This window comes from Phocoena sinus, chromosome 10 (genome assembly GCF_008692025.1).
Source record: "Phocoena sinus isolate mPhoSin1 chromosome 10, mPhoSin1.pri, whole genome shotgun sequence".
NCBI lineage: Eukaryota > Metazoa > Chordata > Mammalia > Artiodactyla > Phocoenidae > Phocoena > Phocoena sinus.
Window position 1 is genome coordinate 9,664,748 of NC_045772.1, and position 16,819 is coordinate 9,681,566.

Here is a 16,819-nt window from a genome sequence, read left to right on the forward strand (position 1 = left end):
ACTGCTTCTCTTGACCTCAGTGGCTTTCCTTCCCTCTGCTCCCTGAGACGTGTGCCAGCCGTGGTCACCCTGACCTTCCTCACAGGCCCCTCCCTGCTCGTGGCCAGTGATTCAACAAGCACTTGCTGACAGGGGCTGCAACGGGAGAGGGTCGTGACGATGCGGAACGCGTCGGAACACACTGGCCTTGACAGTGAGTGGCTGGCAGTCCATCGAGGGAGGCAGACCCAGGAGCAGCAAAGCAGGATGCATTTAAGTAATCTGCTAGTGGGGAGGGAGGGTGGGGTTCGGGGAAGGGAGGAGCTCTCACTGCCCAGGGCACTGGGGGAGGTGTCACAGAGGAGGTGGCATTGAACTAGGCCGTGGCATTTCCAGGGGAGGGATGAGACGGGGGAACGCCTGGGGAAGGCACCCTTGGGTGAGGGGGCAGGGGCATGTGCAGAACAACAGGGGCCTGAGGAAGCTGGAGAGATGGATGTAGAGGGCGGTGGAGGATTTGGGGGTGCAGCTCCCAAGAGGGTGGAGGGAGGAGGAACGGGATGAGGGTGAGGGTTTTTTTTTTTTTTTTGCGGTACGCGGGCCTCTCACTGCTGTGGCCTCTCCCGTTGCGGAGCACAGGCTCCGGACACGCAGGCTCAGCGGCCATGGCTCACGGGCCCAGCCGCTCCGCGGCATGTGGGATCCTCCCGGACCGGGGCACGAACCCGTGTCCCCTGCATCGGCAGGCGGACTCTCAACCACTGCGCCACCAGGGAAGCCCGGTGAGGGGTTTCTGGGGTTGAGGATGAGGAAGCTTCCAGCTGTTGAGTGTCCCCCACTTGGCAGGCACTGGGCTCCCTCCCAGTCCTGACCGCGATGTCCTGTATCCTCAACAGACCTCCGAGGTGGAGATCACCGTCCCCATTTACAAATGAAGAAACTGAGGCTGGGCGGGCGAGGTATCTTGCCCAGGTGCAGTTAGGAAGCGACTTCAGCCAGGACCTAGACCCTGGCCTGCCGGCCTCAGCGGCCCTGCTCGTCAGGGCACAAGCTGTGCTCACAGGCCTACTGTTTACCTCCTACCCAGTGGAGAGCTGGGGGCCCCATGGCCAGTCCACACCTCCGTCCGTCGGGCTCCCAGCTGCTTCCTTCCGCCGGCAGCAGGCCTCCACCTCCCCTCTGCTCGGCCTGCCGCAGCCCCCGGCATTCACTTCATGGTGGCAGCGACCACAGCCTTGCAGCCACCGCCAGCCCCCGGCCCCTCCGGTGCCGTCTGTGTGTGGGCAGCGGTGACTCGCCCACCGACACCTCAGTCCCCTCTGCAGGGCCCAGCCAGAGTAGGTGTAGGGGAGATCGCAGCCTTCTCTGGACACATCTGGAGGCCGAGTCACAGGCCCCGGCCCTCTGCCTGGGAGAGCAGTGCGCTCCGGCCAGGGAGAATGAAACGCTGGTCACCGCACCGGGGCCCGCGGGGGGGGGGGGGGGGGGGGGGCGGGGGCCAGGGGGGTAGAAAGAGGGCAGTCGGTGGGAGAAGGCGAAGAGCAAGGACTTGGTAATGGGGCCCGTGGCATCCAAGGCGGCGCGCACGCTGCCAAGGGGACAGACTGCCCTTGAAGCTCGCAGGGGGGCCTGTGGAGAAATCTTCTGGTGAATATTTAATGTTGCCTTGGAAGTGATGCAGAGAAGCTCCAGGATCCTGCTTAGCCCACTTCCTGCTCCTCCGGAGAACAGAGCCTACGGGCAGGCAAGGGTGTCCCCTTGGCTTGTGGGCTCCCCGGGCAGCGTCTCCCCCTCCCCGCAGCAGGACTGACAGAGCTTGTGAAGCAAGGGTTAGCTCCTTTTGGGAACAGGGAGCAGAAACCGGAGGGTGTCCTGCAGGCCCCTCCCCCAAGTCTGGGAGGGGAATTGTTCAATTTTAGCCATAAGCCACCACCCTGTTCTATTTTCCTTTTGTTCTCCTCATCTCATATTTAAAGCAACCACCTCCCACTGCCAGCTGCTGTCTTCAATCCTTAGAAAGATGGGGCGGGAGGGGGCGGGTGGGGTAGAAAGAGGGCGAGCTTCGGAGGCAGCAGTCCTGGATCCGTATTCACAATATTGCCAGACTGTCGGGTGCCCCAGGCGTGCCAGGCCCTGCACTCAGCATTTTCCAAACTATCTCATTTAAGTTGTGCATCCCCCCTGTGAGGAGATACTCCCAGCATCCCCCTTTTACAGATGAGGCATCCCAGAGAGGTCAGGCTCGGGGTCTCACAGCCAAGATTCACCGTAGGCCTACAGGACACCCGAGCCCAGCTCTTAAACCTCTCCGGGAGTCTGCCCACCAGCTGGGACAGCCACTCTGCTTCTCAGATCTCAGTTTTCTCACCTGCAAAATAGGGTTCCCAGCTTTTGCCCTGCCTCCTTCCCAGGGTTACTGTAGGACACCAAGGAGATGGTGGCCATGGAGGTGGAATTGCTTTAAGGTTAGAAGTGCCGATTGGGGATTGGGGTCAGGGCCAGTCTGGGGAGCCATCTGCTGCCCTTGGGCCCCCACTTCCACTGGGAGACTTGGGAGTCTGGAGGGTGGGGCTCAGCAGGGGAGGTAGGTAATTGCCTCCAAGGCCCTGTCGGCACCGGTGCCCTGCAGGGTCAGAGCGTGAGAGGCAGGGTGACCACACACACACACACACACACACATCCAGTGGCCAAGGAACCCAAACAGCGGGGACCAGACCTTCCATCTTGAGTCCCAATAGCAGGCTGTGTCTGTCCTTCCAGCCTCAAAATGGCCCACTGAAGTGAGCTGGGTAAACTCCCTGAGGATCCCCTGCCCTAACAGTAGGGAAATGGCTTCATAGAGAACTTGGGATGTGCCCGAAGCGGGGGCTGACCTGGGGCAGAAGTTTCTCCTCCACATACCAATAGCCTCAGAGACGTGGTAAGAGTGGTGCCAGCTCCTCTAGAACTCTTCCCCCCTTGTGGTCCCTGGACACTCCATCTAGAGGGTCACTTTGTATCCCCACTGTGCCTCATCTTCTGTCCTGGTATCTACACTTGCTACGTTTTATGGACTTGATGGTGGAGACTATGGCTTATCTCTCTATCACAGGGCCTGATACATATCAAAGATGCATTGTGACTAGTGAGCAAGTGAATAAAGATGGTTGGAGGGAGGGAGGGATGGATGATGGATGATGGATGGGTGGATGGATGGATGGATGGATGGATGGATGGATGGGTGGATGGATGGATGATGGATGGATGGATGGATGGATGGATGGGTGGATGGATGATGGATGGATGGATGGATGGATGGGTGGATGGGTGGATGGGTGGATGGGTGACAAATGAGAGCAAAAGTCTTCTCCGGGAAGCTCAGAGCACCAGGCACACGAGGCAGGCACACGAGTGACAGCTCGGTCAGGGGCGTCCCTTGATTTCTGATGCCCTCGGCCAAATTTCCTGGCCCCTCACAGGAGGCCTCGGGTTTATTTGGGACGCAGAAAGTCACTCCCCTTCGATCTGGTTCGTAAGAAAAGGTGAAGACTCCGAAGCAGCGTGCGTGGGTCCCCAAGACTGGAAGGGCTTGCCAAGAGCAAGAGGGCCATCCGGGTTGTACTCAGACCCGAGTTCCAACACCAGCTCCACCGATTGCTGGCCGTGTAGCCTTGAGCGAGTCCCTTTCCCTGACCCTCATTCTCTTCATGGGTAAAGTGGGGTGAAGTCCTTGTCCTCCTATCCCAGAGGTCACTGGGAGGGTCAGGCCTATGGAGCAGCAGTTGAAAGGGGGCCAGGGGTGAGCCGCTGCCATTAAAGCCTCTGCCAGAGCGTCGTCATTGGCAGGGGAGCCTTCAACGCGGACCCTGCACCCCCAGTTGGCCTGTGATGACCGCCTTCTGCCTGCTGTCCTGGTGCTCTTCCCAGCCATCACTCAGCAATGATTTAATGAGCTCCGGAGGTGCCAGGCCCTGTGCAGAGGAAATAGGCACCCACTGTGGTCCCTTGCCGTTGGGGACACAGTCTAGGGCAGACGAGCTCTAAAGAGGCTTCCTGGAGAACGCTGTACAGCCCGAGCAGAGATAAGCCGGTAGGTGTTCAGCAGACGCGTGTTCCAGGCAGAGTCCCCTGCGGAAGCCCCCGATGGCCCTGGCAGGTGCAGAAACTCTCCCTTGAACACTTGTCTAGTCTGGAGCTCTTTCGGGAGCCTGGAGCCGAGGGGCTTTGCATTATATAACCCCCTACAGGGCTTAGCACAGGGCTTTGTACACAGCTGGTGCTCAATAAATGTTAAGTGAATGCCCTTATCATTTGCAAAACCTTTCAGCACATTCTTTGTGCTGCTTCTGCTGGGGTCAGGGACATGGGACAGTGGGACAAGCTTGCCGACCTGGAGGAGCTTGCAGCTACGCAGACATGGAGCTAGCAGGACAGCTCCATGTGCAAAGTGCCATTGTGGGGCATGGGTGCACCCAGGAGGGGCACCGAGACCAGAGGAGGGACATTGAACTGCAATGGACCTGAGTTCAATGCGAGGGGAAGGAATTGAGGCAGAACTCGGGATGTGTACACAAGCCCTGAAGACAGAGCGTGACATTTTCAGAAAACAAGGCCATTTGGTGGGGCGGGGGCGGGGGAGATGAGCAGGTTGGGGCGACAGTTGAGAGACGCCTCCGGAGAGTCAGGCAGGGGCCAGGCCTTTGTGGGCCTCATTCGCTGCAGTAAGGATGGAAATGGGGTCAATGAAGGAGGTGACAGCATCCGCGTGGCAGGGTCTAGCTGCCACACAGCGGGCAGGCTGGGGGTTCAGGGGGAGGCCTGCACCGGATGGAGAGGGTGCTGAATTGGGGGAAGCAACAGTGTGCAGGGACCCACTGAGTGCTGGGGACGCAGGGTTGGATGGAGGGCCTCGAGGAGGCATGGGGAGGGGTCGCTCAATCCTTCCTTGGGCTGGGTGGTCCTTGCATTTCCCCCGCCCCCAGCTTAGAGCCCCTGTGGACCTGGGAGGGGCAGTGCCACCCTGGAGATGGACCAGCTTCTTTGGAGGTTTATCCAGAGCCAGGAGTGGGGCAGGGTAAGCATTCTGTTATTGAGGAGCCCGGAGCCCAGCCCTGCCTTCCCCTTGGCCCCTTGACCTGCGGCCCCTTCTCTTATAAGTGCTCCTAACCCCACCCCAGCCTACCTGGCTAGGGCTCCCTCCCTAGCCCCGCCTCCACTGCATCCCCAGAGCCTTGGGCACTCCCTGGACTCCATCTCTGGGCACCCCTCCAGGAGATGGCCCTCCCTCCGTGGCTGGCTCCAGCAGATGCCACCTCACTCTATCCTCGCAGTATCCGCGCCCCCTTTGAGGCTACCTGGGTGACCTAGCTCCCTAGCCTTCCAGCTGTTTGCATAGCGGCCATGGTACCACCTCCAGATCCTGGGACTCATCTCGGTGGCCCTGCTGCTACACTTGACTTCCCCCTCCTCTTGGGCCCCTTTAGGTGGCCTTGTCACAGCCAGGGCATCCCTTGCCTGATCCCCCCTGCCCCCAGTTCGGGAGCCCCTGGAGGCACTTAGCCCAAAGCTGTGGGGGCTTCAGGAGCCGCAGGACTTCAAGGGTGGCAAGGGCTCTGTGGAGAGAGGGGCAGCCCAACAGAGCCTGGGGCCACAGTCCTGCAGGAGGGCCAGGGCGAACGGGGTGAGCTCTCTGCCCACCCCGTCTACACAGCCATGTCACGCTGAGGGAGAAGGACAAGCTCTTCCACGTCACCCAAGGAGAAGTTCGCTGACCAACAGCGAGAGTGCCGAACCGACATTCAGGGACTCGAGGGTGGGGCTCAGCTGGTTTCTCCCTCGCCTCCGGTCCCCTCTGTCCCAGACTCCCTCTGTCCTCTCTCCCGGCATCCCTCTCGCTGGATGCTGTGCATGCTGGGCCAGTCCCTACATTCAGCAGTGGCTCTAACCCCGGGCCTTGGCTGAGAACCCTGCTAACACGGTGAGCGCTGTGCTCCCACAGGATGCGGGTGCCAGGGAGAGGACTTGCTACCCAGACTGGCCAGGAGGGGGTCTCAGAGGAAATAGCATTTGAGCTGGGCCTGGAAGGGGTTCCTGCACGCCCCAGGGAGGTGAGGAGGGGTCAGGGCATTGCAGCTAAAGTTGCTGTGGGTGGGAGTGGACAGAGCTGAAACCGAGGCTGGGTGAGGCATACACCTGTCATCCAACCGGCAGCAGCGAACCAAGGAGGGCTTCTTGAAGGATCATGATGCCAGAGAGCCAGGAAAAAAGGTCTCCTGGCCTCTTCTCCCAGCTCGGAGGGCTGACAGGAGACGACAGCCAGTGGGCCAGTCACCTGCCCTGCTAGTCAGTATGAGCTGGGCTGTGCGTTATACTGTAGGCCCAGGAGACCACGGCCTCCTAACCCAGCTCCATTACCCACATCTCACTCACCCATCGTGACTAGAAGGACCACGCTGCTCCCTGGTTTAACCCCCACCCAATAGATTCCCCACTGCCCCAGGATAAAACCCAGCTCCTCACCCAGCCCGCAAGGCCCAGCATGGCCTGGCCTCACTGCTTCTCAGCAGGGCCCAGCTGCCTGGGCATCCAGCGCCAGCCGTGCCCCTTGGGTGTGGGGTTCCAGGGTCAGTGAGGGCCAAGCCAAGTTGACAGAGGCGCCCAGCCAGACCCCCTGGGGTACCTACCTCACCTGGTGATGCTCCCACATCAAGGAGGCTGAGTTGTACCCCCAGCATGACCAGCTGGGTCCGTCCTGTTGGAAGAGGGGCTACCAAGAGGGTCGTGGCCTTGGGTACAGCCAAGTGCACCCCGTGGCCCCACCCCATGCTCCCCATCCACCAGCCCTGCCCTCCCCGACCCCATCTCCACCTTGCAGTACAGAAGTCTAGGGAAACCCAGATAAAGCAGCCCCAGCAGCAGGCCCTCTTCAGATCCAGGAGATGAGGACCTGGGAGGGGAGCTCTAGGCTCTGCCGTGGACTAGCTCTGGGTCCCCAGGACCAGCCACCCCGCTCTGGGCTCATTTCCTCCTCTGTGCCGCTTTTGCAGTGCCCTTCGGCCAACGCTTCCATGGTACAATTTTCCAACTCTGCTCGGGACGCATCCTGCTTCCTCCAAGGTGAGTTCCTTCCTCCACCACTAGGGGTCCTCTGGGAGGCTGGTCTCACTGCTGCTGGCGGTGCGGGGCGACCTCTCGTGGACACATGTGGGCATAACATGGCTCGTCCCTGACTGCCCCGGCCGGGACCGCAGGAGGGCGCTGGGAGGGCCGGCCCGGCTCTGCCCACAGCCTGCTCTCCTCCCAGGCCCAGGGGGCCACAGGCCACCTCCTCGGGTTCATTGGGCCCAAGTGGGAAAAGGCGTGGTGGCTTTGAATCAGTCGGACCTGACTTCCTTCCGCTCTTCACTGGCAAACCTTTACTGAGCACCTGCTGTGTGCCTCGCCTGTGTGGGTGCTGAGACAGCCACCCAAGAGCAGGCAGGTCCCCACTATTACTGAAGTTGTGGTCCAGCCAGGCCCCTGTGCCTCCACTTCACACTCCGAGCCCCACGTCCCTCCTGTAACTTTGCCTGCTCGACAGCCCCACCTCGCAGGGCTGCCACGACAACAGAGGTACTGGTGCTCGGGCCCTGGCCCAGGGCAGACACCCGGGACCCAGTGACTCCCTCGGTAGGTCACCAATCCCTCCTCCCCCAACCCCCCACTTCCACACTCTGCTGCCCCTTTTCCCAGAGGGTTGTTCCAAGGGCTTCCAGCGGGACCCCCCAAATCCCGGTGCCTGAGCACCTCCCCCCATGCTGGGCCGCCTCTTCTGAGAGATCATTTCGGTGCTACCCCCGCCCACCCAAGGAAGGGGTCAAGTTAATAGAATTTGACGGCGAAGCTCTTTATAAAATAAAGATCCTTTCATAGACTGAGGGAGTGCTCTAAAATTTGCCTTTCAGGCCCCTTTGGATTTTCTGCTCAGTAGGTTTGCTTAAAGCGGGGCAGTTCTGAGCCCCTGCCCCTCCAATGGCCAACCCAGGCCAGAGCATCTGGGCTTAAATACTGTCACCCCAGGCCCCAGAGAAAAACACAGGCTGGGCCAGTCCCTCTCAGCCCCCAGGGAGCCCTCCCAGAAAGCAAGAAGGCAGACCCTTGATACTTCATTCTGTGTCTGGGAGTGTCCTATCCAACCCCAAGCCTACAGTCACCCTGAGGAGGGACTCTTGCCATGCTCCACACTCCTTCCCAAAAAAGAAAAGAAAAGAAAAAAAAAACAAACCCAGGGACATTCCTCCACAGCCACTCACACATCTGTAATTTACCTGGTGACGCAGGGTGAGTACACTGAAGCACAGAGAGGTTTAGTATCCTGCCCAGGGTCACACAGCCATGGGAACTTCACAGAGAAGGGAATCCAGAGCAGACTACAAGTGCAGTGTTCTGCAGAGATCCCAGGCCCATTTTCCTGGACCATCTGGCTCACCTTCAGAAAGGCCTGCCTGTAGACCAGTTTGGGAAGGAAGCCGGGGAGCCGGCAGGTAAGTGCGAGGCGCCCTGCTGGTTCTCATTTCATCCTCACCACGGTCTCTCAAGGTAGATGACACTGTTCCACTTTTGACAGATGAGGAAACCAAGACCCAGAGAGGCAAAGCCACATCCACAGTCACACTGCTCTCCCACAGGTGCCGGATTCTGTCCCTGACGCTGCGGGCAGGTTGCTGACATGCCCCCTCCACCAGGACAGCAGGTGTCTGGCCTCTGACCGCTGGGCTCTGGAGTGGAGAGCCAGGTAGGGAGTGGGCAGGGGGCCTTTCCATCTAATGTCAGGCTGACCCAGGACCAGGAGACCCCTGCCAGCTTCTACTTCTCTGACTTGGAGCAGCACAATTCAGAAATGACGGCTTTTCTCCTGGCTGGTGCGCCTCCCCCGGCCAGGTTCCTGGCAGCTCTGGGCCTGCGCCTCGGGAGCACAGACAGATCGGCAGACCTCCTCAAGCTCATCCCGGCCCTGGGGTTCCCGGCCCCCACCCCGACTCTCCAGGGACAGATTCTTCCCCTGATGCTTGGCCCCGAGCCTGGGGACAACCTGGGGGCTGGCATCCACGGTGTGTCAGACCCTCTGGCCTCGTCATCCACCAGATGCTTTCCTTGGACAAGCCCCTTAATTTCTCCAAGCCCAGCTTCCGGTAAAGGTGATGGTCACCTTACATCTCACTTCTCAGAGGTTTCAGTGAGCTAATAGGGGGTAGGAAAGTTGCCTAGCACCTGATTAACAGGCACTAAATAAAAGCGTGTTTCTTTCCCTTTCCTTTCTTCTGGGGCAGAATCCTGGATTTCTGGAGGTCCCCATGGCCGTGGGCCGAAGGGTGAATATTATCAAGGAGATTTGAGACGTCACCGCTAGCAAGAGAGCTCTGCAAAACCTTCTTCACGTCCCCAGGTGAGTGGGCCCACCTCTCCAGAGCCCCGGCCTGGGGGGACAGGCGAATCGAGAGCCCTCCTCGTGCTGAGCCACCCCCTGGGGCCTGCCCCTGCCCACTCTGTCCCCCACACCAGCCACACCTCAGTGCTTCTCCCTGGGCACCCCGCGTCCAGGGTGGACGTCGACGTGGTCCTCTGGACTCCGCCTACTCAGTCTGTGAGCTTCTCCCTGCCAGCCCCAGAGATGGAGCCTCAGACACTGGCCTGCCTCTGGCAGGGGACAGGGGGACAGTGCTAACGACAAAGGCAGCAGAGGTTACAGGGTGCTGTGAAGGGGCACATAGCCCACCCTGGGGTCCAGAGGGACTTCCTGGAGGAGACGCCATTGTCACTAGGATTTGAAAGATTTAAGAGCGTCGTTGTGTGTGTGTGTGTGTGTCAGTGTGCATGTGCGTTAGATGAGAGTTAGCCAAGAGAGCAAAGCTGAGACAGGACAGGCTGCCAGGTACAGGTCACAGCACCAGCAGAAGCATGGAGCCTGGGAACAGCATGATGGGTGAGGGAAGCATAGGCAAGTCGCTGAGGCTGTTATTGGAATTTGAGGAGAGAAAGGAACAGACAGGGGACTGAGGTTCGGAGAAGTGGAGTGACTGGCCGAGCAGCACGGCTAATGAATCAGCCTGGCTCCCGGGCCTGTGCTCTCTCTACTATCCCAGGCCGGCTACAGAGAGGGCATGGTTGTCGGGATCTGGGCACAGGTGTTGCTGGGATCTGGGCTAAGTGGCAGACGTCACATCAACCAGTGGTGGGTGCAGAGTCAGAGCCCAAGGGAGTCACCTCTTCCTGGCAGAATGTGGGGCAGGGGTCCTTCTGCCCCCGCCCCCCCGACCCCATGCCCAGCACCGGGGCCGGGGCCTTGCATGGGCTAAACCTGGGGAGCCTGGGGGACCTGCTGAGGGACAGGAGCCAGGCAGGACCTGCCGCAGGACCCGGCCCACTTGGCACCGCCCACGGCCTTCGTCCTCCCTCAGCAGAAAACCACGTATGCGCCTCCTACCACGCGACAGAGCCCGCGCTGTGCGGCCGCCCCACGTGTCGCAGGGCTCTGGGCTCCCCTTTCTGCCCAAAGCCAGCCTGGCCAAATGCCACAGCTGCGGCAGCCCCTCCAGATGCTCCCACAACAGGAGCAAGGAGGCCAAGAGAGTCGAGGCAGACCTCTCACCTAGAACAGCTGTGGTCAAGCCACGGGCCTCCTCTCAATGCCCACCATGGTCCCCCCACTTCTCCTCTAAGGTCTAGGGCAGTCACTGGTCAAAGGGAAAGAGGAACGTGCTTTGGAGTCAGAAGGCCCTGGCTTTGTTAGTAACTGGCTGTATCACCTTAAACAAATCACATCTCTGAGCCTTAGTTTTCTCATCTGTAAAATGGAGACAACAATGCCTACCAGGAATGTTATTCATTCATTCAACAGGTATTTATTGAGCTCTTACTATGTGCCTGACCCTATATTAGGCACTGAGGCAGTGAACAAAACAGGTCAAATCCCTGCCCTCAGAGAGCTTACTTTCAAGAGGAGAAGTACTGACAATAAATAACAGCCACAAATAAATACAATGTAGGGTGTGTTTGATGGTGATCTGTGGAGAAAAGGAAGCAGGGAAGGTGGACTGCAGGGAGGGGTAGGTGGGACTGTTCTTGACAGGGCAGTTTGAGAAGAGCATGGCCTCTTTGGGAACATGGAGAATGAGCCACGTGGCCATTGCAGGGTCGGGCCCCAGGTGGGGGAGCAGCAGAGCAAAGGTTGAGGTAGGGCTGAAGGTCACGTGGCTGCAGCGCCTGGTGTGGTCCAGGCACTGCCTCTTCTCCCCGCCAGAGGTCAGGCCCCTCGAGGACAGGCATCGTGGTCCCGCTCACTGGGAACCCCAGGGCCTGGCGCGCGTTAGATGAATTAATCAGTGGCCACATCCTTTACTAGAGAAAACCGAGCCCCAGAGAGGAATAGTGCCTGAGCTGAGCTCCTTCCCCAAGTTAAGGGCACAACTGCGATTGGGACCCCATCTGCCGATAACCCCCGGGCCCTTTTCACGACACCCTGAGCCTGTCGGCCGTCGCCCTCCTCCCTGGGCCCAGCCTGGCCTGGCCATCTCCACATCACTGGGGTGGCCGTGGGCTGCCTGGCGCTGCTGAGCCGAGCTGCGCCCCCCTTTTCGGGCCTCCCTCTCAGGTGGGAGGTGAACCCGGGCTGCTGTGCCAGGTCCAAGGGACTCCCACCTGCTCCCGTCGTCAGCGTGACCGTCCTGGGCTTCCTCCTGGGTGAGAAGCGGGCGCTGGGAAGCCGGCCAAGCCAGTCGTCCTTTCTGTTCGCTTGTTTTGTTTCTGGCAGCAGAATTCTTTTCGCAAACAACTTTGTCCAGGGAACCCCAGTGTGGGGAACAGAGAGTACAGACCAGCTCTAGTTGAGGGGATGGGGGAAGCCCGGCCTCCAGGAGGCCCCTGAGCCTTCTCCGATCTGAGGGAACACTGGGCGAGCTGCTCTCTTGGCCACACGCCCAACCTCTCTGTGGGCCGGTGGGGCTCAGAGGCCTGAGCTCTCTGCCGCTGGTCAGCCTCGCTGGTAACCAGGCCCACTGCTGCCAGGCCTGCCCTCCAGTGCTGGCTGCGACCCGGCTCCTGACAACCTTCCCGGTGGGTGGGCGCTGCAGGCTGCAGCCTCCCCACACCTGAGACCCCACTGGCCTCCCTGTGGTCCCCTATGGCTCCCCTCACCCGGCATTGGGGGGCCTTCCCGACCTGAGCATTTCTAGAGTGACAGTAGCTATAAGTCTTTGATGGGCAACCCCCTCACTATTACCCCAGTGTCCCCGCAGGCCCTTCCTACCTTTACCTACCTGGGAACGCCCCCAGGGGAAAGCCCTCGCTAGACGGGCCCCCTGCATTGGGAGTGCGGGGTCTTACCCGCTGGACCACCAGGGAAGTCCCTCTCGATGTGTTTTTATGTGTTCGTGTGTGTCTGTGTGTCTGTGTGTGTGTCCCGGTGTGTGTTTGGAGGTGACCACAAACTTTCCTCTGTCTCTCCAAGTGCTAAGGGAGCAGGGGAGGGCTGCCCCGGGGCTGTTTTGCCCACTGTCGCTCTGAAGACATCCACGAACCACCACAGGTGCGGTTCAGATACAGACCCTGAGTTTCAGGTCTGGGGAGACCCAGAGGATACACAGCGCCACCCCTTCTTTATCCTAAGACGTGCAGCACAGATTCATTAACTCAGTCATAATATTTCAAATGAGGTTTTTAAAAAATCACTTGAAATAAAGATCATTTCATGTAACCCTCACAATAACCCCACGAAGCATTATTGTCCCCAGAGAGGCAGCTTCGAGGGCTCCACGGCCCCTGCTACACTTCCCGGCTCACTGCGAAGTTGCACCAGTGGCCTCGCCCACCCCACCCCGACCCTGCTTGAGGCCGTGGCTGAGTGGGCTACAGGGACAGTCAGTCCGCTCCTAGTCCCTCCAGGGCAGGGGGCCACTGGGCCTGAGGCCAGGGTGGCTCCATTCAGAGAGCCTTGTGGCCCTTGGTGATGTGGCCTCCCTCCTGATGGTCAGGACAGCAGTGACCACCCCAGGATGGGCCCTGGAACCCCAAGGACTAAGGAGGTTTGGCTTCTAACAGCCAAAGCCCCGGTTGTTTTTCTGTCCTTCTCGAGTTCTTTCCCTGCTGGCCAGCCCGGTGTCTTTGCCAGCTGCTCCAGACCGTGGTAGGAGAGGGCGTCCCCAGCCCCTGTCCAGCCAGGAGTATTGTTACCAAGACATGAATCAAGTCAGGTGTCCTGCCAACTGTCACCAGCCCGAACCTCAGGCTCACTGCACTTCACAGACAAGAGGGCCCCCCAAAAAGCTACGTGCAAAAATCAGTCTTTCATTTATAACGCACACAAGAGGCTTGTTAGTGACAAAGAGCTCGAGAAGAGAAGGAGTCCTCCTTCACCTCCCCTGGTCAAGTGAAGAAGCTTTTGAGAAAGGAATAACCGCCTCCTAACTACTTAGGGGTCCTCGTATCAGCCAGCACAGGCCCGGGCACACTTGTGCCCACAGCACAGGGTCACAAATGCCATGGCAGAGGGCAGGGGGAACTCGGAAGAGGCGGCCTGTGTCCTGACCTTGCAGGTGCAGATCAGCCTGCTAGGCAAGCGGGGAGGTCAGCTCACGAAGCAGGAGGAGCAAAGGCGGGGCGGCGCGAGCAGCGCTGGAGGTTTGGGTTTTTTAAGTAAATAGCTCTTATGTATTGTTTTTAGATTAATTAGTTAATTTATTTATCTTTGGCTGCACTGGGTCTTCAGCGGGCTTTCTCTGGTTGCAGCAAGCGGGGGCTACTGTTCGTTGCAGTGCGTAAACTTCTCCTTGCGGTGGCTTCTCCTGTTGCGGAGCACGAGCTCTAAGGCGCGCGGGCTTCAGTAGTTGTGGCATGTGGGCTCAGTAGTTGTGGCTCACGGGCTCTAGAACGCAGGCTCAGTAGTTGTGGTGCACGGGCTTAGTTGCTCCGCGGCATGTGGGATCTTCCTGGACCAGGGCTAGAACCTGTGTCCCCTGCATTGGCAGGCGGATTCTTGACCACTGAACCACAAGGGAAGTCCCCTTCACGGAGTATTTGAGGAAGGGTCAGTGTGCTGGGGCGCCCCAGAACACCCCAGGTTCCATGATTCTCTAGGAGGACTCACAGGGCCTGGCCGAGTCGTAGTCATGGCTATTTTCGCAAAAGGATACAGAGCTTGATTAGCAAAGGGAAAGGGCGTGAGGGCCACGTCTGGAGGAAGCCAGGCTCAGGCCTCCGAGGGCCTGGGAGGGTCCCTCCCAGTGGAGTCACAGGCGCTTAATGTCTGCTTAAGGAAGATCCTTCTGGAAACTTTATGGTGTCTGGAGGGGAGGGGGGACAGCTAGGGGAAGCGCCGAAATCACCCAGAGTCCAGTTCTGGAACTGGGGCTCACTGGAGAGGACAACAGCATGAGAGGCCTCAGGGGGGCAGAGGGACTGTTGGGCGGGAAGAGGGAGGTGGCACTGTGCTGACGGGTCCCGGGGGGCGGGGTGGCAGAAGGTGGTGCAGGATCCAAGGAGCCTGTCCTGGGAGGGCGGCTGGTGGTTAGGGGTGGGGGTGGACTGGGGCGTGAGACAGGGGCAGGGACCCAGCTCTGGAGGATCTGGGGTGGGCGCTGGGTGCTACACAGAGGCCGGAAGAGGAAGGCGGAGAAATTGCTCGAATTATGAATAGCTTCAGCCTCCTCGGCCCCTAGAGCAAAACTGCCGAGAATTAAACACAGGAGGGTGGAGTAACTGAGAAGTAGGGGATAGGACAGGGAGATGCAGGCGAAAACAGGAGCATTTGAAGCACGTCAGACAATAAGCAAAACAGGCGTCAGCTCAGGCCCCACCCCTCCCAACTCTCCCAACACCTCCCAACACACCCAACACCTCCCAACACCCCCAACACCTCCCAACCCCAACACCTCCCAACACCCCCATCCCTCCCAACACCCCCCACCCCTCCCAACACCCCACACCCCTCCCAACATCCCCAACCCCCCCACCCCTCCCAACACCCCACACCCCTCCCAACATCCCCAACACCCCCAACACCTCCCAACACCCCACACTCCTCCCAACACCCCAACCCCTCCCAACCCCAACACCTCCCAACACCCCCATCCCTCCCAACACCCCCCACCCCTCCCAACACCCCACCCCTCCCAACATCCCCAACACCCCCAACCCCTCCCAACACCCCACACCCCTCCCAACAACACCCCAACACCCCCAACCCTCCCACACACACCCCAACACCTCCCAACCCCTCCTCCCACCAACACCCCACACACCTCCCAACCCCAACCCTCCCAACACCCCCATCCTCCCAACACCCCCCTCCCTCCCAACACCCCACACCCCTCCCAACATCCCCAACACCCCCCACCCCTCCCAACACCCACACCCCTCCCAACATCCCAACACCCCCAACCCTCCCAACACCCCCCACCCCTCCCAACACCCCACACCCCTCCCAATACCCCCAACACCTCCCAACACCCCCCACCCCTCCCAACACCACCAACACCTCCCAACACCCCCACCCTTCCCCGACACCCCGAACACCTACCAACACCCACCACCACCTCTACCAACACCCCCCACCCCTCCCAACACCCCAACACCTCCTAACACCCCCCCCTCCCAACATCCCAACACCTCCCACACCCCCAACTCCTCCCAAGCTCAACCCCTCCCAACACCCCCAACCCTTCCCACACCCCCAACCCTTCCCAACACCCCACACCCCTCCCAACATCCCCAACACCCCCCACCCCTCCCAACACCCCACACTCCTCCCAACATCCCCAACACCCCCAACACCTCCCAACACCCCACACTCCTCCCAACACCCCCAACACCTCCCAACCCCAACACCTCCCAACACCCCCATCCCTCCCAACACCCCCCACCCCTCCCAACACCCCACACCCCTCCCAACATCCCCAACACCCCCAACCCCTCCCAACACCCCACACCCCTCCCAACATCCCCAACACCCCAACCCCTCCCAACACCCCGCACCCCTCCCAACACCCCCACACCCCTCCCAATACCCCCAACACCTCCCAACACCCCCCACCCCTCCCAACACCACCAACACCTCCCAACACCCCAACCACTTCCAACACCCCAACCCCTCCCAACCCCAACCCTCCCAACAGCCCCCACCCTTCCCGACACCCCGAACACCTACCAACACCCACCACCACCTCTACCAACACCCCCCACCCCTCCCAACACCCCAACACCTCCTAACACCCCCACCCCTCCCAACATCCCCAACACCTCCCACACCCCCAACTCCTCCCAAGCCCAACCCCTCCCAACACCCCCAACCCTTCCCACACCCCAACCCTTCCAACCCCCCCACCCCTCCCAACACCCCCAACCCTTCCCAACACCCCCCACCTCTCCCAACACCCCAATACCCCAACACCTCCCCGCACCCCCCACCCTCCCAATACCCCCCACCCCTCCCAACACCCCTAACCCCCCCAATACCCCCCCCCTCCCAACACCGCCCACCCCACCCCGTGGCCGAGCTGTCCATGTGCCGCAGGCAGTGTGCTGGGCATGGAGTCACGTAACTCACTCCCAAGCACGTCCTGGGGGCTGGAAAGGTTCGGGGAGGGTGACTGGAGCAAAGACGGGGGCAGCTACGGCAGTGGGGAGGGCTGAGCCTGGGGTGGGCTCTGGAAGGGACCCCAGAGGCAGTTCATTCAGCCCCCGGGTGGGCAGGCTGAGGCTTGCCGCAGGTCACGTCACTCCCAAGTAGCAGCCCGGGTCTACCATCCGTGTTTTCCACACCCTCGGGCGTGCGCACACACACACACCCCAGCTGCTAAAGGCAAGTCCCGTCTTGGACGAGTGGGGTGAA

At 60.2% G+C, this 16,819-nt stretch overlaps 1 protein-coding gene across 1 annotated transcript in view; it reads left to right on the top strand.

The window, feature by feature from the left end:
- DNAL4 (dynein axonemal light chain 4) overlaps positions 1 to 16,819 on the top strand; it is a 31,957-nt gene that overhangs the window by 13,621 nt on the left and 1,517 nt on the right. The window contains exons 5-7 of the mRNA XM_032646874.1: positions 7,005 to 7,074; positions 8,625 to 8,731; positions 9,267 to 9,382. Of these exons, the coding sequence (XP_032502765.1) occupies positions 7,005 to 7,074; positions 8,625 to 8,644 (90 nt within the window). The 3' untranslated portion in view covers positions 8,645 to 8,731; positions 9,267 to 9,382. The remainder of the gene's footprint in view (positions 1 to 7,004; positions 7,075 to 8,624; positions 8,732 to 9,266; positions 9,383 to 16,819) is intronic.